This window comes from Xyrauchen texanus, chromosome 13, assembly GCF_025860055.1.
Source record: "Xyrauchen texanus isolate HMW12.3.18 chromosome 13, RBS_HiC_50CHRs, whole genome shotgun sequence".
In the NCBI taxonomy this organism is placed as follows: Eukaryota; Metazoa; Chordata; class Actinopteri; order Cypriniformes; family Catostomidae; genus Xyrauchen; species Xyrauchen texanus.
In genome coordinates this window covers 18,034,089-18,057,108 of record NC_068288.1, presented here as the reverse complement: position 1 = coordinate 18,057,108, position 23,020 = coordinate 18,034,089, and the positions used below count along the sequence as shown (strand labels likewise).

General features: G+C 38.3%; 2 protein-coding genes across 4 annotated transcripts in view; both read left to right on the top strand.

The window, feature by feature from the left end:
• LOC127654192 (growth factor receptor-bound protein 2-like) overlaps positions 1 to 4,378 on the top strand; it is a 43,031-nt gene extending 38,653 nt beyond the window's left edge. For both annotated transcript variants that reach the window (XM_052141262.1, XM_052141263.1), the window contains 3 exons: positions 1,205 to 1,327; positions 1,777 to 1,945; positions 2,579 to 4,378. In XM_052141262.1, coding sequence (XP_051997222.1) covers positions 1,205 to 1,327; positions 1,777 to 1,945; positions 2,579 to 2,764 — 478 coding nt within the window. In that variant the 3' untranslated portion in view covers positions 2,765 to 4,378. The remainder of the gene's footprint in view (positions 1 to 1,204; positions 1,328 to 1,776; positions 1,946 to 2,578) is intronic.
• Positions 4,379 to 8,947: 4,569 nt separating this feature from the next.
• Positions 8,948 to 23,012, top strand: LOC127654148 (MIF4G domain-containing protein A-like). Of its 2 annotated transcripts, none has more exons than XM_052141181.1 (6): positions 8,948 to 8,966; positions 18,217 to 18,331; positions 18,445 to 18,554; positions 18,795 to 18,950; positions 19,093 to 19,185; positions 22,131 to 23,012. In XM_052141181.1, exons 2-6 carry the CDS (start codon positions 18,256 to 18,258, stop codon positions 22,356 to 22,358), a joined length of 663 nt encoding a protein of 220 aa, XP_051997141.1. In that variant the 5' UTR covers positions 8,948 to 8,966; positions 18,217 to 18,255; the 3' UTR covers positions 22,359 to 23,012. The 2 variants fall into 2 exon arrangements, with proteins under 2 accessions (XP_051997141.1, XP_051997140.1); XM_052141180.1 differs by lacking the exon at positions 8,948 to 8,966 and adding an exon at positions 17,756 to 17,962.
• Positions 23,013 to 23,020: the final 8 nt, after the last annotated feature.

Sequence of the window (23,020 nt, the reverse complement as noted above, 5' to 3'; positions counted from 1 at the left end):
AATGGACACCAATTTGCATCAACACTGACACAGTGACATTCAGTCTGGGGCAGCGCAATACTCTAGAGATCTTTAGAAGGCATACACACAGGATGTGTCCTTCCTTTCAAACAGATAGACGGAGCACAGCTGAATGGAATATAACTTTTTTTTTTTTTCATTTTATGATTATTCAAGTTCTTTGTAGTGTTGTGTACACAAGTACGCAAAATGCCAATCCCTAACAAAGTCTCAGTACCTCTTTACCTCTAAATAACACACAAGTTCAGCTTTCTGAGAGCTTCCTCAGAACAGTGTTTTGTATCAGTGTTCTTGGTTTAGTTTTTTGCATTCATTAAAGCTACACTAACTTATGGCCCTCTAGTTGTTAAAAAATAAAACTGCATGTGTCTTGCGGAAGAACATTGTTTTTGTTATGGTTTGGCTCTGCTTCTCTGCACGGATGAATATGGTTTGAGGCGTGTACACATGGATAACGAGTGGACAAATAAATAACTAAATGATGGAAAAGATGAATATCTGAAAACATGTCATCAGAGCAGATAAGTGCCATGTCTTATGCTGTAGTTTTTACCTATTAGAAACATTGATGTTTTGAAATAAAAGATGTCACAAAAGTTAGGCTACGTTTGTTAACATTAGACATAATGATTGCTAGTCAAACGTTTTAGGTCAAATGTTGTAAAGTTTTTATAACTTCAGGATATTCTGGCCAAATAGACCATGATAGTAATATCATCCCTTAAAAATTGGGAGGTACATATACAAACTGTTGTAATTCCTACACCGTTCACCTGATTTGGATGTAAATACCCTCAAATTAAAGCTGAAAGTCTGCAGTTAAGCACATCTTGTTCGTTTCATTTCAAATCCATTGTGGTGGTGTATAGAGCCAAACAGATTAGAATTGAGTCGATGTCCCAATATTTATGGACCTGACTGTATGTATGGAATTTCCCACGAAATCCGTCCCGACAGCTCTAAAATATAAATCACTGTTATAGGTTTATCAAAGTGTATTTGGGTAAAGACAGGTTTGGAAGATGGAGTTTTGTTGCACTCTCTCAATAATAACATTTTGTTATTTTTTAACAAAAAAAAAGTTACATAGTGTAGCTTTAAAGGTGAGATTCACAGCTCACGTAATATGATGTCTACAATACATCATGTCTTAATTGCTGTTTTTTTTTTTTTTTTTGGACAGCTGGTTTTATGGGAAGATTCCCCGTGCAAAGGCAGAAGAAATGTTAAATAAACAGCGACACGATGGAGCTTTTCTCATTAGGGAGAGTGAGAGTGCACCTGGAGATTTCTCGCTCTCTGTCAAGTATGTACTTGTATTCTATTATGTTCTATTCTATACTTTTTCTCTGTCTAAGACAATTTTTATCTGACTTTTTAAGTCATATCAATAAGGTCTTAAGACCAAATGCTGCTGCTTTTGAGATTTAGATCCTGTAATTGAATCGTATTGAAAATAAGAGGATGTGCATGAATAATTGATGTAATGCAGCAGAAAATATGGCTGTCCTCAGCACTTTATTTGTGTGTTATTGCAAATTCTTTGTGTGTGGTTCAAAACTAGGCCAGTGCAGCCTGAACCATTTGCACAGTTCTTAACAGATCTCTGTGGACATCATGGTTAATGATGAAGCCAGATAAAGTCAACAGAACAGAACATAATCTTTTTGTTTTTTGTGCAATTTCTAAGTGGTATACATGCCTCTGGCTTAGATTTAGTTATCTAATTACAGTGTGTTTTTCCCTTTCCTGTAGATTTGGGAACGATGTCCAGCACTTCAAAGTATTACGGGATGGAGCAGGAAAATACTTCTTGTGGGTGGTCAAATTTAACTCGTTAAACTCCTTAGTGGATTATCATCGGTCTACATCTGTGTCCAGGAATCAACCAATTTTTCTCAGGGACATTGAACAGGTACCACAGGTGAGATTCTGCTCTGTAGTGCTGTATTTGTACATGCTTTATTGTTGTTTCTTATGGGGTTTCTTCTTTGTGCATGGTGTTAGGTTTAAGTGCTGGGCAATATATCAGATATTCACAAAATACTCGTTGTTTTTGGTCAAAAAACCCATGTTTTTTGGGTAATATAACAATAAGCAATATCTTAAATATTGCATAAGTAATTTTCTAAAAACTTTGTAATTTGGTTCATTATTTGTGTGTATTCATGTGGCTCGCGAGTGTAAGACCATTAAGAATAAGATATTAATTGTGTCTGTGAACTTCAGTAACATGAAGACATTAGAAATGGATATTGAATTTTTTTTCACGAGTTAAAATTATGGTTCCTTTGTTCAAAAAAACAAACAAACAAAAACACATCCAATTTCATAGCAAGTATGTACAAATAAGTATGAATATACTGTATATATTAAATATCTTCAAAAGGCAAAAAAAATATTGAGATCTCATATTCTTAGCTATTTTATCCAGCCTTAGGTGTGAAATACTCCTAGGATTGCAGGCACAGCCTGGAAAGAAGTTTTGAGAATTGAGTTAGTATCAGCCAATGAGGATAAATTCGTAATTCTGAAAATTTCTACTTCTGTTCCACAGAATTCCACATATGTTCAAGCTCTGTTTGACTTCGACCCTCAAGAGGACGGAGAGCTGGGTTTCAGAAGGGGAGATTTTATCCAGGTTCTGGACAACTCTGATCCTAATTGGTGGAAGGGTACCTGTCATGGACAGACGGGAATGTTCCCTCGCAATTATGTCACACCTGTCAATCAAAATATGTAACATGAAAAATTTAATATAAAAATCCCCTCAGTTTGTCTGCATAAAGCACCCATGGATTTCCAACTGGGTTGCCATGGAAACAGAAACCACAGTGAGATGGAGAGAAAAGGCTCATTTGGTGATGTGAATACCGACTGGCTGAAAGAGGGAGACTGCTGTTTGGAGGAGTGCTTGACATTTTAAGAAACACTATTGGCTGAATTAGAAGAATGTTCCAGACTGGTATTTTTTTGTGTGCTGTGTATAACATCAGCTTTGCTTTTTATGTAAATTCAATGCTATATGACATCAAATGTACTGAAAAATATGATCTGTTTTATGTAAAGTGTTAATCTTAATGTCATTCACATTACAGCACTGAAATACCTTCAACTTACAGCTTTGCATCACAGTTAATTTTAAAACTCTAAAATAAACTCCATGTTATGTTTTAGTTGGTGTGTGTGGTGTGTGCATGTGTAGTTTTTAGTTTAGTTTAGTATGGTGTGTGCATGTGTGCGTGCATGCGTAAGTACTGTTTATACTACATAGTAAAACCTGAGATCACCTACATTGTGGGGGCCAGGGAAATGTCTTATTAAACATACTAAACAATGTTTTTTTGAAAATGCAGAAAGGTTTTTTGTGAGGGTAAGGGTTAGGGGATTTAAATTATCGTTAGATCTGTATAAAATCCAAGAAATGCATGGAAGCCTATGGAGAGTCCCCACAATGATATAAAAACAAGTTTAGGGGGGGAGGGGGGACTCCCTAAATGTAACAGGAGACCCCCTGGAAAGCTAATTTGCATATTCTTGGGGGTTTCATTTAAACTCTTGGCATTTATTAAATACATAGTTTAACGCTGTAGTAATGCATATATTCAATATGACATGAAAATGTTTCATTCTGTTTCAGTTTCAGATTTTCTAAACTGATTTGAATCACAGCTAAATGGATTGGAGCAGCAGCACTGCACCTCTCTCTCCCTCTGGGTCTCTCTCTCTCTCACGCAGCACCCACGTGCATGCACCAGACAGGATGTTTAACACAGTGAATTTGCATATGTATGGTGGAATTTAATGGAGTGGGGGTGGTGTAGTGGGCTAAAGCACATAACTGTTAATCAGAAGGTCGCTGGTTTGATCCCCACAACCACCACCATTGTGTCCTTGAGCAAGGCACTTAACTCCAGGTTGCTCCGAGGGGACTGTCCCTGTAATAAGTGCACTGTAAGTTGCTTTGGATAAAAGCATCTGCCAAATGTGTAAATGTAAATATCCACATGTCAGTGGAGTGGAAGGCCCACTGCGCTCTGCAGCATCTACAGTTTCATTTTTAGAAACTTGCCAGCCAGACACAAGTCAGCCGGAAACTTGTGGATTTGCAAGACAAACCGTGCATCCCGAGAATGAATGAAAATGAAAAAAACATTATTTTTATCGGGGTGGGGGTCAAGATGAAGGGGATTTCCTGTCATTTTTTTGCTCCAACCTAAATTTTCTGCAGATTTTTCCATTTCTCCTGGCTTTGTTTTCCATTTATTCACAAATTGAGCTTAATGTGAAATACCTGAGAATTGTTATATATTTAATTTTAATACATTTATAATAAGATATATTCATAATGCATTTTGCCCCCATGGTTGCAGTGTTAAAAGGATTGTTCACCCCCATCATTTACTCATCCTCGTGCCATCATAGATGTGTATGGCTTGCTTTCTTCTGAAGTAGACTAATAAAGATATATTTCAGCTCTGTCCATGCAGTGCAAGTTAATGGTGCTCAGAACATTGATGGTCCAAACATCACATAAAGGCATCATAAAAGTAAGATATCCAGTGGTTTAATCAGTGTCTTCTGAATTGATCCAATCAGTTTTGGGTGAGAACAGACCAAAATGCTAATCCTTTTTTACTATAAATCTTGACAGCAGTCTCTTTGACGATTATGATTTCAAGCTTTATTCCACTTCCAATAGCCCCATCTAGTGCTCTGAGCATGCATCAAGTACAAAGAAGTTAAATCGAGCTTGAAATCACAATCGTGTGGATAACTTTTATGATACCTTTATGTGATATTTGGACCTTCAGAGCTCTTGCCATCATTCACTTGCATTGTATGGACCATGCTGAGCCATTCTTCTAAATATCTGGGGTGGCATGTCGGTGAGTAAAGGATAAGAGAATAAAAAATTTTGGGTGAACTATCCCTTTAATTTTGGTTTGGTATTATTGAACATAAATTCAACTCATGCCATAATCCAGTAAACTTAAATGTAGCTGTTTTTTCTCTTAATCAGTATAACTTTGAAAATAATTAAATGGTGACGAAGCTTCTGTAACAAATTAATGTTTTTATGAAAATCTGATTTATGTTTTTTTTAATTATTTTTTTTTAATTATTGATTTTAAATTTCACGTAACCCCAAAATGTGGCACTTTGATATATGTGCCCATTTGGGATTTTCATAGAGTATGTTAGAAATTACTACGAACAAGGTTATTTCCAGTGAAACCTCCTAGTACACGTGTCTTGTACAGATCCACTGTGTGAAAAAGATTTTGTTTAAATATCAATCAGCATAGTAGTGAATACAAGAACAATTAATCAGCAAAATCAATGATCAGGACGTTTTCAGGTATCTTGTAACATCCTAAAAGAATATATTTACTTTTTATCTTATTATGACTTGGCTAAAGAAGAGGACTTTGGGGAATGTTGTACAGAGACATGTCATAATGGAGGGAAACTTTCAACAACAAAGGGCTGAACTTTCTCAGATTGTTATTGATTGTTACAGATTGCGCAAATTGTTAGCCTGTGAGTATTGTTATTATGCATTTTGTCATTATTTCAAGAAACCTAATTGTCATACAACTATTTAGTAATGTCTTTATTACTTTTCATATTTAACAAGAGGTGTTGGAAGCAGAGGGTACATGGTGTCACCTGAGGTTGCTACTACATTTTTACTGAGTTCTTTTTTTATTCTGTGACCTTATCTCTGTTTGACTAACATAAAATTGTGCTAACCTGTGCACACTTTTTGATTATGAATTATTATAATTATTACCTTTGTTGTGGAAAGCCATAAACTGTAACATCAGTTATGTAATTGGTTATCCATGAAGCAGGTTTTAATTATTTTTGTAATGTTCAGCTGTATGATGATTTGTGCTTCTTGTCCACAAGGTTTCAGTATTTAATAGAATAATATTTTATAATGTTATTCAGCCATTCCATTTTATCAGCTGCATTAAGGCTCAACTGAAATCTGTTTGCTGTCTGAATAGTGTGTTTTCATAATGCTGGAGTTTATGTTCACCTTGCTTTTTGTTTGTGAAATACACTGACATACTTTAATCCCTTTTAGTGTTTTTTTTGTTTTGTTTTGTGTGTGTGTATGTGTGTCTAAACTTTAACTTCAAGTTATAAGATAACTTTTAATCCCTCCCTGAGCAATGGCTAACTTAAGGTTCCTTTTAGGTTACATCTTTTCAGGCATCTTGATAAATGTCTTGCCATTGTGTAAAAAACATTTTTAAATCCTAATTTTAAATTCATCCTATCAGCCGTTGTAGCCAAGTACATTCAAAATGTTTAATGAAATAAAAATCTAGTTAACTATAATGAATGCATGTTTTCCAGATTTTGACAGGTAAAAAAAGCAATATTTACCTACATGTATTTTTATAAAACATTTTTTTTTGTGAACAGGGTGTGCAAAAACCTGCTACTTCACCCAGTAGCATTTTGGAATTTAGTTGGTATTTATTAATATTATAATATTTATTAATATTATTATTATATAATTTTATAATAATTATAGTATTTATTGTTGTCCAGTTTGTCATAATAACATGATACAGAATTATTTTTATTATTACTTTGAGAATTTTACATTAGTATTATATTCCTGTCTTATTTACTTTCTCCTGGATCTTATATTCTAACACTGCAGTGTATTGTTCACCATGTTGCAAAAGCCTGTATTTTTTGTTAGCACAAAAGGAAACATTCATAATATTAACAGTAAACACACAAGCACAGCGGCCCCTCAGTACACTAGAGAAGGGGAAAAAACATTGCCGCTGAAACTTTGCTTGGTGCAGAACAATCTGGAATAATGTTAAACATTGTAACAGTCACCTCTTTGCAACCTGAACGTTAAATCTTTTTGACACATGCACTAAAACAGTATAGACACAGCGCAACAATTGAAACCTGAAGTTCTTATTAACTACAAACAGTGTCTAAAAATGCACTGGTCACTGCGTGAGATACTGAAGAAACAGCGAGATACAGTGCAGTCTAGCGTGTTTACATAGGAAAACAATGAGGAAAATAAAACAGAGCAGACGCACACAAAAACACTTTTGGTGTTTCAATAAATCATCCGTTCTTGTGTATCTGAGCGTGAGTGAAACAAGTTCGGAAAGCCAATATATTTTTTCAGAAATTACAAACCCAAAGTCCTACTGACCTGAACCTGGCAGCTTATAACGTGATGGGGAACATTTGGAGTACAATGAGTCAAGAGTGGAGGACTGCAGTTGGGATCCTGAGCTCCAGCTTCACACAGGGTTTCTACAAGAGCTGGCAACAAAACACCTCATCAAGCATAAATGTCATTGATCTCCAGGGTAGAATAAAAATAAATAAATTCAATATTGCTGAAAACTCCCAGGCTACTTAAAACAGTGATAGTCTCGGATGGAGTTAGGGATGTCAGTGATTGGGTGTGTCCATTTTAAATTAAGGGGTAACTAAACCCTAAACCAACTTTTTTTAGTTAATGATCTGTAAGAATGGGGCTTTATTAGTACTGGTCATTGATTCAAGTAATTTTTTTGACATTTGTGTATAAAGTGTTTTAATTCTACAATATATGGTGTAAAAACGTCTGAGTGCTGCCCTCTTCAGGTTGAACGGTGGCTACTGCAGTTGAATTTTCCTATTGGCTGTTTGCGGTGCTCGTGACGTAAGCGGTGACAGCTGACGTAAGCAGGTTCCAGCTCACCACGCCCTTGGTACGAGCTACCACGCCCATGGCAGTATTAAAACCATCTTGTTTCGTCAAAACCACTGTAGCGAGTCAGGAGTTGGAATTGCGAGTATTGAAAACGATCAGGATAGAGTATTTTAGCATCTATTTAGCATAGCATTTATATAGTTATTTAGATTATTTTGTGTAGCCTAGGTAGTTAATTAGCATATTTGTTAGTGTAGTATTGTTAGAAGCATAATTAGTTAGTAGCATAGTATTGCGTCAGTTAGGATAGCTTCAAGTTAGCGTAGATTATCTGTATTCAGAACAGTGGTCAGGATGGTACGTAGGTGTAGTGTTGCTGGTTGCAACAGCACTGCTGGACTGTATAGCTTTCCAGCAGACTTGGAAATTAGGCGCCAGTGGTTGCATGTCCTTGGGCTGGAAGACCGCGAGTTCCCGCCTAGAGCTGTAGGAGTGTGCAAACTGCATTTTACGCGGGATTGCTTCTCCAACGCAATGGAGGTGGAAATGGGCTTCTCCAAACAGCTCAGCTGAAAAGCGACGCAGTGCCAAACGCTGCTCCTCCTGCATGGACTCCACCACCGCAGCGGCGTCTTGAGGTGAGTGATCATATATATTTGAATCACAATTTATGGTTAGGCTAAAGTTAATCCTCTGGGGTCGACAAACGCATTTTGCTGGATTTTTTCACATAGCGGCAAAATATGAATATGCCTACAGAGCGCGCGCTATTGACGATAAAACTCATCAGATTCATGTACATGTCGTCTTGCGACCGTGTGAGGAATAATAATAACATAATAGTAATACAATTCACCCTCCTCCACTTCAGGTGAAGGTGGGGGAGAAAAGTCCTCGACTTCAAAAGACCGCTCCGTGGCAAAGCTACTTGCGTCACTCCAGTCACTCTCCATTTTAGAGTCTGACAGCAGCTGTCAACTAATCCATCACTACGGGTCTCAGGTGCACGCCCCCCCGCTCAGCCCCGCCCTCGTTTCATCCCCTCTATCCCTGCTGGGGTCTGCCCACTTTTCAAGCATTTTTCAAATATTGCTAGTGGGTGGATACTCTGAGCAGGGGTTTAGTTACCCTTTAAGAGAGCCTTGGAGAGCAACTGCAACCCCCATCTAAGGGGAATAAAGAATTAGCAGCATATTGGACACATAAAAATGCTGATTTCACTTTGCCACTACAAAAGATTGGAAAAGAGGTAAGACATTTTAATGTATCAAGTAAAGTTTGTAAATACCATGATTTTTTTTATACTTAATTTGTATTTTTATTTTTCATTTGATTTTATACTTTATTTACTTATGTTGTAAAGGTCTATTACTATTCTAGTCAAAACAATAATATATATTTATATAAAGTCAACACTGCTGCAAAGAGGTTTCTAATACAGCTGCCGAGGGAGTAATAGTACATTTTACATCTTTCTCTCTTCTGACTGATGTAATCCATCTCTCTATATGTTTTCCTCTTCTGGAAAGTCAAGTAAACATAATAGTGGATTTGTTTTTGTTTTTTTGCTGTTGGAGACCACAGACCCTTTTAAAATTGGAATGCAGAAGTATAGTAAAATATTCCATAGAGGTACATGGAAGACCACAGCAAATATTAATTTTGCACTGCAATTTACTCCAAAAGCTAATAGAAAAATATTTTAAATTACATGGCAATTTATTTATTTTTCTGTTTTTATTTATTGCTATGGATGTCCATACAATACAATAAAATAATAGTGATTAATCTACTGATTTCAGAATAAAACAGAAATAATAATCTCAAAATTTAAAGAGATGGATTAAGGCAGTCAGAAGAGATAAAGATGTCAAATTTACAGTCAATACCTCAGCAACAGCAGCGTTTTTTTTTTTTTTTTTTTTTTTTTTGTAATTTAATACCAGGGTAATATAAGTACAATTATAAATGTACATTTTCTTTAACAAAAAAAAATATATAAAACCTTGCCAGATTTATGTTAACTGTGGAAATGCGTCACAGCCTGTGAAAAAGGGATCCAAAATATTCAGAACTGAACATGAGCCAAACTGTCACTCAATGAGCTTATGGCGTGAATTTCAAAGTGATTGTCAAAGAACCTATGGTTAAATCCGTTAAACAGCTGACTGGAAATCCATTGTGCTTCACTGATATTAATTTGTTTGTGATTAGTTATAAGTTTTTAATATTTAGTGTTTAGTTTGCTTTAATAGTTGAGTAATTGACATTAATGTGTTAGTAATTGTAATAGTTATTAAGTGTTAGGCTTGTATTTGTATATTTTAGTTTTGCATATTAGGAAAATAAACTGACCATCGGTTAATGACCATTACCTGTGGAAAAATTCAAAGTAGGCCCTACATATAAATGGCTAATGTTTGTATTATACAAGTGATACTATAAACTCAAAATGTTTGATGAAATTAAACTGACCTTCACTAGACGCTTCGGTTCCCTTACGACGCAGTCCACTTGACATTGCGTATAACGCATATGGGGAGTGCCTTCATACACAACCTATTTGAAACCTCTCTATAATAACGCAAATATTTTAATATTGGTTATGGTGTTTGAGCCCCGTGTCATGTTCACTGTTGTCTTTTGTTTTGTGCTGTTATTTTGAAGTTTAGTTTAGTTCCTGTTTGGTTTTTGTAGTCCTCTGTAGTTTCTTTGTATCATTGGTCTTTCCCTGATTGTTTCCTCCAGGTGTCCCTCATTCCCTTGTTTGTTCCCTCCTGTATTTAAACCTGGTTCTTTGTTCAGTCTTTGTCGATCGTTGTTGAATGTTAACGTTTCATGTTCGTGCCCATGTTTGCTTACGCCCATCACCCGTGTTCGTCCGAGGTTACCCTGCTCTTCGTGGATGTTTTTTCAACCTGTTCATCTGTGTGTATTTAGTGTTTAGTTTAGTTTTTCCCATCGTGGACTTCTTTCATTTGTTCCTGAGTTTTTTACTTTGTCTATGCTTGTTAAATAAAACCGCAGTTGGATCCGCACCTCCCGTCTGCCTTCTCCTGAATTCCCTAATCATTTGTGACACCCCGCCTGTTTTGGCACGAAACTGACCATTATAAAAACAGGTGCACAGACACCATTTACCCCTGCAGTGTTCCGGCGAACATCTCTCCGCCTCGCTGCGTGGTGTAGAGTATGCTTTTGAAAAAAGCATTGTAAGTTGTGTGATATATAAATTATATGAATATTAATATAAATACATTGATATATATATTTATATAGATCTAAAAGATCCACTTACGTGTTTGCGTCTGTTTCAAGATCGTGCCTTAAGTGTTCATTGTGTGAGAGACACATCCCGCCGTCAGACAAACATGAGAGCTAAGTTTTTTGTCTGGGCCGTACCCACACAGAGTCAGCTCTCATGGAGACAGACTGTCCTCACTGTGATGACATGAGTCTCAAGTCGCTTCGCTTATGAATCGCCCTCGTTCTGAAGAACGGTTCAGCCCAAGGGTTCACACGAAGAGGCACGGCAGGGCCGCGAGATTGAGCGGGAGGAATTTGAGGTGGATTTTGTGCCGGCACACGCCCCACTTGCCCCTCAATCTCTCCAGAGTGCTGTTTTCCCAATCCGCTATGCGCAAGACGAGCTTTGTTTGGTGGATCTGACACTGGGGATGATGACGATGTCATGTCTCTCGCCACATCAGGCAAATGGTCAGTGGATGATACCATTGCCCCTCCCCCCAGCGAGGGCGAGGACCGAGACACACCACTGACAGGGAGATGCTTCGCGTCCTTACAAGGCGGTCGAAGAACTCAACCTCAAATGGTCTCCCCCAGAGGAACATGGGCAGTCTCGCCTGGATGAGTGGTTCTTGCAGTCCGGACGCCATCAAGCGACCGTGTCTCGCAGATCTGCCCCATTTTTCTCTGAAGTGCACAGCAAACTATCTTAGTCCTGGCACGCGCCCTTCTCAGCGTGCATGCGCAGTGATGCCGTTCTCACAAACGTGGACCACGGGGAAAAGAACGGCTATGCCCAACCACCCTCTGTGGAGGAGGCGGTAGCGGCACATTTCTGTCCTACAAGTAACAGGGCATGGAAATCAAGCCCTCTACATCCTTCTAAGGCATGTAGATGGACGTCCACACTGTCGGGAAAAGCCTACTCGGCGGCAGGACAAGCTAGATCAGCACTCCACGCAATGGCAGTGCTCAAGGTATTCCAAGTAAAGCTCCTCAGACAAATGGACGAGGAAGGTTTTGATCTAGAGACTTTCAAAGAGCTATGGGCCGCTACAGACCTAGCGCTGCGTGCCACAAAAGTCACGGCACAGGCCATCGGCAAGTCCATGGGAAACCTGGTTGTCCTGGAGCGGCATATATTGCTGACCCTCACGGAGATGAGTGACAGAGAAAAAATATTTCTGTTGAATGCTCCAGTTTCTCCAGCCGGCCTCTTTGGCGGCGCATTGAGTAAGTTTGCTGAGCGTTATGTCACAACTCAGCAGCAATCACAAGCCATAAGACACTTTATGCCCAAACGGAGCATAGCGCAGACAGCTCGCCCCTGCTAAAGACCCACGCCAGCACCTGCCCCCGCCAAGTCACTGGTGAAGCCACGTACCAGCGCTCACCATGCACTGACGGGAGGAACTCCCCCGCACTCCTGATGGACGCAACGCTTTGAAGTTGAAAACGGAGACCATGGTTCCCTCTGGTGCTCCAAAGAAGGCTCGATTAGAGACACAGAACACTGTTCCCTACCTCCTCACTGCTGTTAAACGGGAGAGGAATGTTGTTGCTCACAATGTTTTGAAAAATGTTGTTTCTGTATCCAATGCAATAAAAAATTATTTACAAAATATAATAAAGAATACAGCACTTGTTGCAAATGTACGAGATGCTCATACATTCTCAAAAAAAAGCCCTTTTTCTCTCCAAAGCACACACATTATACGCAACCACTTCCCTATGGTGAGTGACGCAATATATCATATGGTAAGCAATCCAAATTGCCCCCTGTCCCATTATGCGTAGCAAGCCCTAACGGACATTTCAGAATGGGCGCAAAAAAAGATCGAACATGGTTATACGATCCAATTTGCATGCCGGCCACCCCATTTTCACAGCGTTCTGTCTTCCATGGCTTCATCCGAAGACACGCCCGTGTTACGAGCCGAAATACACAGTCTCATCGTGAAAAACACGATAAAGATTGTGCCAAATGGTCAAGCACAAAAAGAGTTTTATTTTATTGTCCCAAAGAAAGACGGCAGACTTTGCCCAATCCTGGATCTGAGTCATTTAAATCGTGCACTTATATAGCGTCCATTCAAAATGCTTACTCAGAAATGGATCTTATCGCATATAAGCCAACACGATTGGTTTGCGTCGATAGATCTGAGGGATGCATACTTTCATATCCAAATTGTACGACACCACAGAATATTTTTGAGATTCGTGTTTGAGGGGACAGCGTATCAATTCAAAGTCCTGCCCTTCGGGCTGTCTCTGGTTCTTCGCACATTCACGAAGTACATCGATGCGGTTCTCGCACCTCTGAGACTGAGCGGCGTACACATCTTTAATTACCTCGACGAGTGGCTGTTACAGGCAAAATCAGAGGCTCTGTTATGCCAGCACAGAGACTTACTGCTTCAGCATATAAACAGCTTGGGCCTTAATCTAAACTGGGCGAAAAGCACGCTCTCTCCCAGCCAAAAAAAATCTCCTTTTTGGGAGTCCGCCTCGACTCCACGAGCGGGCGCATGCACCTCACAAGAGTGCAAGTTAAGTCCATTCTACAGTGTCTTTAGAATGCTCAGAAAGCATTGGGACTTATGGGGGAGGCGATTTGGAGACTTGGAGGGTTCATTGGAGAACCCTCCAAGGTGATTGGAGACTTCATTGGATTGGAAACTTCATCCTCAAACGGTGTTGAGGATTTGTGAAATATTCGGCTAAGCAGAAATCGATCTATTCAGAGAATACACACTGTCCCCTTTGGTATTCGAAGTCCAAAGCCCTGTTGGGAACGGATGCAATGGCAAACAAATGGCCAGCAAAATGCAAATATGCGTTTCCTCCGATATACCTGATCCAATCCGTCATATGAAATGTCAGAGAGGACAAGGAAATGGTGCTATTAGTTGTACCGAAATGACCCAACCAGCCATGGTTTCCGAAAATGATGGAGATGCTATGCAGCTCACTGTAGGAAATACCACTGAGGAGGGATCTCCTCTCTCAGGCATAGGGCACAATCTGACATCCCCAGCCCCAGCTGTGGAACCTGCAGGTGTGGCCACTGAAAGGGGCACTCTACACACACTAGAACTGACACGTTTAGTCATGAACACCATTTTACAAGCCAGAGCACCAAGGTCGCCTCTATGCACTAACATGGAAGGTTTTCACTGATTGGTGTCTCTCGCATAGCAAGGACACAGTAAACTGCCCTGTACATGAAATTTTAATAAATATTTTAAGAGCGATTAGATGCAGGACTCACCCCGTCAATGCTCAAAGTGTATGTGGCAACTATATCTGCGTATCACGCACATGAAACCGGTGCCTCTATAGACAAGCGTGAATTAATCATAAAGTTCCTTAAAGGAGAAAGACAATTAAACCCACCATGGCCAGCTACTGTCCCGACATGGGACTTAACTTTAGTCCTAAAAGCTCTCGCAGGGCCCCCCTTCAAGCCTTTGGACTGTTGATTTGCGCTTGCTCTCCATTAAGACCGCACTACTGCTGGCTCTGGCCTCAGTAAAATGGGTAGGTGACCTGCATCCACTATCAGTCGACAATTCATGCCTGGAGTTTGGCCCCAGTCTTTCAAGAGCCACTGTCAAACCCAGAAAAGACTATGTACCGACCACACCCTTCAAAGCGCAGGTGGTTCACCTTCAGGCCTTCTTCCCTTCTACATTTAATTCAGATGAGGAACAATCACTGAATTTGTTATGCCCTGTGCGGGTGCTACAAACATACGTTGAGCATACGAGCCAGTTTAGACAGTCTGATCAGCTCTTTGTATGCTATGGAGGACACACAAAATGAATGTCCATCTCTAAGCAAAGACTTTCTCACTGGATTGTCGATGCAATTACCCTGGCTTACAAGTCACAGGGTCAGACTCACCCAATTGGTGTTAAAGCACACTCATACGCAATGTCTCGTTCTCTTCATGTCAGGAAACCAAGGTTACGTAAGTAACTGAGACATTCTTATCTTAAGTGGTAACCGTCTTAAGCGTTGCATGCAATATTTATACACTGTTTATCATGTTTAGTTGGGAGAAAAAAAATGTTTTTCTATCATTTCATAATTCTATTAATCTCAAAACATTTAAAAAATGTTTTATAAACATCTGAAACATGTTTCAGATAATTTTCTTGGTGTGTTCTATTGTCTTCCACTGGCTGAAGAGTAAGTATTACTCAATATTACTCTGTAAGAGTATGTTTTTTGCATCAATTATAAAATATGGACAATGAAAGATAGCAACACAATAGCTCAGATTTGAAGCACTTGAACAATAGGTTTCAAATTATAAGTATTAATCTATAGCATCAAATATTTGGGAATAGGTCAGTCAAAGTTAAAAATGAACATCCCTGTTTAAAATTAGTATGGGTGTTACTTTAACACTGACCTAATCAGGTTGGACCTTTTCATTCACATATACCTTTAATGGTGTGGAGGATATAAACTAAGCAAATACAAACCAAAAATATATTTTAGAAAAAAATTGTTCCAGTTTCTGTTCTATTTTTTTAAAATTAAAAAATGTGTAATGCCTCCATGAATACATTTAAATAAAATGTTCCTTGTTAATGTTCCTTTTGTCTTTCTTTCCTTCGTGATACATGGTGGATTATTCAGTTTTTGTGTAGGTGCATACACGTGTCTGTAACCTGAGTTTGAAAATCTTTCAAGTCTTATTAAGCAGTGTATATTTGTTATTTTTGTAATAAAAGGTTCAAGGGATAATATTAAGACATACTGTATGTTTTTTTTTTGGCTTCAATTCTTGTAGAACAAATGGCACAATTTTTAGGTGTGAGTTCAGTTACCAAATGGAGGTGTGTCCAGAAAATTTTTCATCAGCTCCAAACTCCACAAAAAAGTGACCTTGACCACAAAGTGGCCAGTCCAGATGAATCTCATTGAGCAAATTATGATGAAACTCTTGATGAAGACATGATTGTGATACCATCTCTGTAGAACACAACAGTGACACTGACAATGGCAATGACATCGGCGACAATGACGATGACAGTGGCGATGACAGATTCAGTGACTGTCTCAGCAACTTCATCGACGCTCATGACAACTTCGATGACTTGCCTGATGAACTGCGTCAGTGGGTGGTATAGTCTGGTGTGACACAAAAAGCCTACTTAAAATAAATACTTCCCCACACAGCCAAAATGTTCAAGAACTTTAATCAAAACATCACATTCACATCAGGTGAAAACAATTGATTATGACACATTGGAATATATCCATTTTGGCATATTGGAACATTTGCTCCAAACCAAAGATGGACTGCTGTCACAAAGTGACACAGTCACATTGCTGGAGGTGAACATAGCTGGATTGCCATTATTCAAAAGTTATTTAAAGCAACTTTTGAAAGGGATCCATTTGTGATAGGTGTTTTTTTTGTGGAAAGAGCAAACCACACAATCCCAATCAATACTTGCATGACTTTTTTGAGGAGGTTTCCACTCTGGAACAAGGATTCACTGTAGCTGAGCGGATGTTTCATTTGTCCCTGAATTGCTTCATTTGTGATGCTCCAGCACGGGCATTCATAAAACAAATAAAAGGGCATGGAGGCTATAGTGGATATGATCATTGCATTCAGGAGGGATCCTATGTTGGGCGAAAAATGACTTTTCCTGAAACATATGCTACCCGGAGAACAGATGAGTCATTTGCAGAAATGTGTGATGAAAATCATCACAGAGGTCACTCAAAACCCACCACATTAAGTTTCGGCTATATGCACTATATTCATGTTGTTTGCCTTGGTGTCACAAGGAAGATACTCAATTTTTGAATCAAAGGGGACTTAAAATACAGACTGGGTGCCCTTAAAATCAATGGAATCTCAGAAAAACATTTAGAGATGTCACAGTACATACCTTGTAATTTTGCACAAAGGCCGAGATCACACTCAGAATTAGACTGCTGGAAAGCTACTAGAATAATTCACACAAAAATGACAATTCTCTTATCATTTACTCACCCTCATGCCATCTCAGATGTGTATGACATTCTTTCTTCAGCAGAATACAAACAAAGATTTTTTGAAAAAATATCTCAGCTCTGTAGCACCCTGCAAGTGAATGGTGATCAGACCTCCGTAGCTCCAAAAATCAAATCAAGGAAATATCCTGTAAATGTAATCCATATGACTCATGTTAAAATCTTTTTCTTCAGAAGCAATGTAATAGGTGTCGGTGAGAAACAGAACAATATTTAGGTCATTTTTTTACTCTAAATCTCCACTTTATCTTTCACTCTCAGATATGAATGTGAAGCTAAACTATCCTAAACTCTTTCAGATGTTGTAAAAGTGAAGGTGAAAATTGGAGATTTAGTCTAGAATAAAAAAAAAGAAATTAAATTTTGATCTGTTTCTCACCCAATACCTATTATGAAGATATGGATTTAACCACTTGAGTCTTATTGATTACTTATTTATTTCCTATTTTTGGAGCTACAAATTTCTGATCACCATTCGATTGAATTGTATGGACCTACAGAGCTGAGATATTGTTCTAAAAATCTGTGTTCTGCTGAAGAAAGAAAGTCATACGCATCTGGGAAGGCATGAAGGTGAGTAAATGATGAAAGAATTTAATTTTTTTGGGCGAACTATCCCTTTAAATCTGTTCATACTTGTTATTTGTCGCCCTCTAGTGAAGCCTCACTTCCTAAATAAAATAATATCTCAGAATTTCATACAACCAACAAGTAATATTGTAATATTTATGTATGTTATTTATGCATAAACAATAACCTGAAAAAACATAAACTGACAACCTGTAGACTATACATAAGCGAAGTATATGTTAAACGTGTACTGAAACAATGTCTGTGACAATTCATAACTGCCAAATGGAATGCGGAGGCGTGTTCCTAGGCGCATGCGCACTCACTCTATCAGGAAACGATCCAAGTCATCCAACAAGCGCGAGGAAGTCTGTTTGCGCCGTTCAAGTAAGAGGAAGGCACATGGTCACGTGATTTTTACATTTCTCAACATTTACAATTGCGTGTTTTATAAAGTATTTACCATGAATGTATGTCAAGTTGCAAATAGCTAAAACGTGTTGGATAGCGAGAGCTTGAAAAGTGCTCCCGTGTGATCACTAGCATTTCTGTTCTGCTTTGATACACTTCAAAACAAATGATATTATGTTGAATTGTAAAATCGATCTAAATCTTATTGTTTGTCTTTGGGCGTTTTCTAGCCCGCCCCAATAACCTTGAAATACCTCATTCCGAGAAGCATGGACTCAGTATCAGAATACAAATTCCAGGCTCTTGACATGGAAACCCAAAATATGCTCAAAGAAGCGCTGAATGGTGTGTAAACTTTTTCGGACTTAGAAATGTAATTGATAGTCCCTGAAATTGTCCTTATTTAAAGGTTGCAGTTCAAATATACTGTAAAATTTGATTGTATCCCTCCCCCACAGATCCCAAGACGGTTGATTTGGAAAAGCTGTCCAACACAATTGTAAACCAGTCACTGAAAGATATCACATTCTGTAAAGATGCTGGCCGCATTTGTTATGCATTAGTCCAGGTAGGGCTTATGTATTTCACTAACATGTGACTTAATCTAACCAAAACATTAAGTTGTTTTCACGAACCCTTATCTTGCAGTTAAGACGCAAAAGAAGAAATTACATCTTTCATTGAAACGTAATAATGGGGTCAGCAAATCAAACCCTTGTTGTTTTACACAGAACCCAGTCTGAAAATGTGTGTTTGAAAAACTTTTCTGTATTTAGTTATATGTTGAGTAACATTTTTGTTCTAATAGGCAGAGACTCAGAAAGCTGCAACAAGTGTATTCAGGCGAAACCTGTTGACACGTCTACAGCAGGAGTTCACTGCCAGAGAGGAGACACGGAACCGCTCATTGCAGGAGTGGGTCTGCCTGGTCACCTTTATCTGCAACATGTTTGATTATATCAAGGTAAAACCGCTCACTCAACTGCCAAATTTGCAATTTTATTTTAAATTGATCTCTCTGTTTGTCATACCTCCTGGTTTTAGACATGTTTAAGTTCTTCCTGTACAAAATTTTAGACTTACTCTATAAGGCTTTTTATTTTTAGGTGAACAGTGCTCCTATTGTGGCCCTTGTTGATCCAGTGTATGACTGCCTCTTTAGGTTGGCTGAGCCAGACTCCTTAATGAACGAGGAAGAGGTAAGATGTAGTTGGTCATATAGCATAAGGCTTCTATGCAAAACAGTTTGGTTTCATTTCACTATTCCTGCAGAAATGTCCTACTCTGATGTAGTAAACTTGGTGAGGAATATACAACTTCTCTTAAAATGTACAATGTTTGCTGAGTTGGCCCTTAACCTAATTTCAAATTAATTGTCTCATGCCTAATAGACAAAAGATTAAAATGCCATGTTAAAAGAACAGAGTGACTATTTACAGTTGAAGTCAGAATTTTACATACACTTGGGTTGTAGTAATTAAAACTCATATTTTAACCACTCCAATTTCATATTAGCAAACTATAGTTTTGGCAAGTCGTTTAGGACATCTACTTTGTGCATGGTACAAGTAATTTTTCCAACAATTGTTTACAGACAGATTGTTTCACTTTGGAAAATTCCAGAAAATTATATCAATGCTTTAGGCAATTAGCCAATTAGCTTCTGATAGGCTAATTGGAGTCAATTGGAGGTGTACCTGTGGATGTACTTTAATGCCTACACTGGCAGCCAAAGGTTTGGATTAATGTACAGATTTTGATCTTGTGGAAAGAAATTGGTGCTTTTATTCACCAAAGTGGCATTCAGCTGATCACAATGTTTAGTCAGGACATTAAATAATGTGAAAAATTACTATTACACTTTGAAATTTTTTATTAAAATACTTCAAAGTGTTCTCATCAAAAAATCCTCCACATGCAGCAATGACAGCTTTGCAGACCCTTGGCATTCCAGCTGTCAGTTTGTCCAGATAGGTGACATTTCACCCAATGCTTCCTGTAGCACTTGCCATAGATGTGGCTGTCTTGTCAGGCATTTTTCATGAACCTTACAGTCTAGCTGATCCCACAAAAGCTCAATGGGGTTAAGATCCATAACACTTTTCCAATTATCTGTTGTCCAATGTCTGTGTTTCTTTGTCCAATCTAACCTTTTCTTTTTGTTTTTCTGTTTCAAAAGTGGCTTTTTCTTTGCAATTCTTCTCATAAGGCCTGAACCCATGAGTATTGTTGTACATGAAACTGGTGTTGAGTGGGTAGAATTCAATGAGGCTGTCAGCTGTGGACATGAGGTGTCTATTTCTCAAACTAGAGACTCTGATGTACTATCCTCTTGTTTAGTTGTACATCTGGCCTTCAACATCTCTTTAGAGCCAGTTGTCCTTTGTCTTTGAAGGCTTCATTCCTCAAAACAATGATTGACTGATGAGTTTCTAGAGAAAGTTGTTTATTTTTTGCCAATTTTTTTTAACTAATATTTATCTTAAGACTATTGCAAGCTTCATTTAACGAACCAAATAGCTTTTAGCTGTGTTTGATATAATGGCAAGTGATTTTCTAATACCAAATTAACAATTTAGCATAATTACTCAAGGATAAGTTGTTGGGGTGATGGCTGCTGGAAATGGGGTCTGTCTAGATTTTGTGAAATAGTGATTGTGCTGTTTTAAACATCAGTAATGTCCTGACTAGACTTTGTGATCAGTTGAATGCCACTTATTGGCATGAATTAAAGTGCCAATTTCCTTCCGAAACTTTTGACTGCCAGTGTACCTTCAAACTTCATCAGCCAAGACCTCAGAAAACAATTGTGATCCTCCACAATTCTGGTTCATCCTTGGGAGCAATTTCCAAATGCCTGAAGGTACCACGTTCATCTGTACAAACAATAGTACACAAGTATAAACACCATGGGACCACAAAGCCATCATACCGCTCAAGAAAGAGACTCATTTTGTCTCCTAGAGATTAACATAGTTTGGAGCGAAAAGTGCAAATCTATCCCAGAACAACATCAAAGGACCTTGAGGAGATCCTGGAAGAAACAGGTAGTCAAGTATCTATATTCACAGTAAAAGGAGTCCTATGTCAGCATAACATTAAAGGCATCTCAGCAAGAAAGAAGCCACTGCCCCAAAACTGCCATAAAAAGCCAGACTGCAGTGTGCAAGTGCCCATGGGGACAAAGATTTTACTTTTTGGAGAAATGTCCTCTGGTCTGATGAAACAAAAATGTAACCGTTTTGCCATAATAACCATTGTTATGTTGAGGAAAAAGGGTGAGGCTTGCAAGCCGAAAAACACCATCCCAACAAAATTCTGATCCATTGGGAATGTGATGAAAGAAATAAAAGCTGAAATAAATAATTCTCTCTACTATTATTCTTAAAATAAAGTAGTGATCCTAATTGACCTAAGACGGAATGTTTCTATAATTAAATATCAGGAATTGTGAAAAAAAAAAAAAAACGTTTAAATGTATTTGGCTAAGGTGTATGTATACTCATTACTGTGCACTCAAGTGTAAATAGGACCTGCCACACTATGTGTCTGTTTGCATCCCGATAGTCTTGTGGCGACACTGCCACAAAATTTTAATATGGTAGCAAATACTATCTGCCACTATTTGCACTAGGATCCAAAAAGCATCTGCCTATTGTTTACACATGGTGTAAATAGCATCTATCACTATTTGCTATTAGGATAAATCATTATTTGCACTTAGTTTATAGAGCTTCTGCCTTATAAGAATGTTAGAGAATAAATAAATTTTTGCTTTGCTATTCTGATTAATTTGCTTTGCTAGTTTATTAATTAGGGACTCAGTGTCCAGAATACATGCAAAGAAAGATGCCGGTTTGGTGAGGGTTAAAATATTGCATTGTGCTGTTGGTTTTGCACCCCGGATCCATCCAATGAAATGAAAAGGGGGAATGGTGAAAATAAAGGGGGAAAAGAAAAAAAAATAGCAGAACGCTTTGTTTCCACTTCCTTCATTTGTTTTTAAAATAATTTGGAACTTTTCTAGAACAACTTTTGAAACATTTACCTTGACCCATTAGAACTTTCTGGCCATTTGTAAGAAGTTCAGGCTTGACTCTCATGTGTGTCATAAATAAAATAAAAATGTATTTTTGTCTCTCAGGTAGACTGCCTGGTCTTACAGCTCCATCGTGTGGGTGAACAGCTTGAGCAAAAGAACTCCCGGCGCATGGATCAGCTGTTTTACTTGGTGAGGGATGGTTTTCTCCTTCAGGAAGGGATCAGCTCTATGACCAGGCTCTTGCTCCTAGAGATCCTGGAGTTCAGGGCCAGTGGCTGGACGCTCACTGACACTGCGCAACAGTACTACTACAGTGAAGTAGCAGATTGAGGTGACCGGAGAGAGGATTTGGTCTTTTAAATGTTAAGACCTTGCCAGGGTAAATTGGGAAATTCAGCATTCAAAGAAGGTGTGGAAAAGAGGAAACCCCATGTAATAGTACTGTGAATCAATATGGCAAAGCTCACGGGTGATGCATTTGTTCAGAGTTTGGGGTCAGCCCAGATTGTTCACATGTTCAGATTTGGTTGTGTTCTCATTTTACAGCATCTTGGCATGGTGAAGGTGCACATGATGCCATTTCGATAATTTAATGCAATAACCAAAGGCAATTGCCACCCGCCACAAAAATGTAAGCCATCAGCAGTGTTCTTGACAGTTGTCTTTTCTAATTTGCCCACTTATTTTAGTTACCCTTAAAGGTGACGCAATGAACATTCTACTAGATTTTTACAGTGAAGGGTTTTTGTTACCTCATTGAAAGATTGTGACCTTTATCAGTGTTGTTAATACAGTGGGGTACATTGTAAAACTTTCTTAATTTTATAGTAATTTATAATGGGCTACATTTGTTAAAGTTTCTGCAAAGTTTTGTGTATGGGCAAATGTGAAAAATCTCATGGCTTTTACATGAAATTAGTGCAAATTTCTTGTCTTGTTTATAGACTGTTATTTTTCAATTTCTTAAATAAAGTGTGTTGACTCCCTCTGTT

Coding starts and splice junctions, on each gene's coding strand:
- LOC127654148 (XM_052141180.1), top strand. CDS start 17,834: ATGTCTGTGACAATTCATAACTGCCAAATGGAATGCGGAGGCGTGTTC. Junction 18,332..18,444: donor GCTCAAAGAAGCGCTGAATG/GTGTGTAAACTT, acceptor CCTCCCCCACAG/ATCCCAAGACGGTTGATTTG. Junction 19,186..22,130: donor CCTTAATGAACGAGGAAGAG/GTAAGATGTAGT, acceptor TTTGTCTCTCAG/GTAGACTGCCTGGTCTTACA.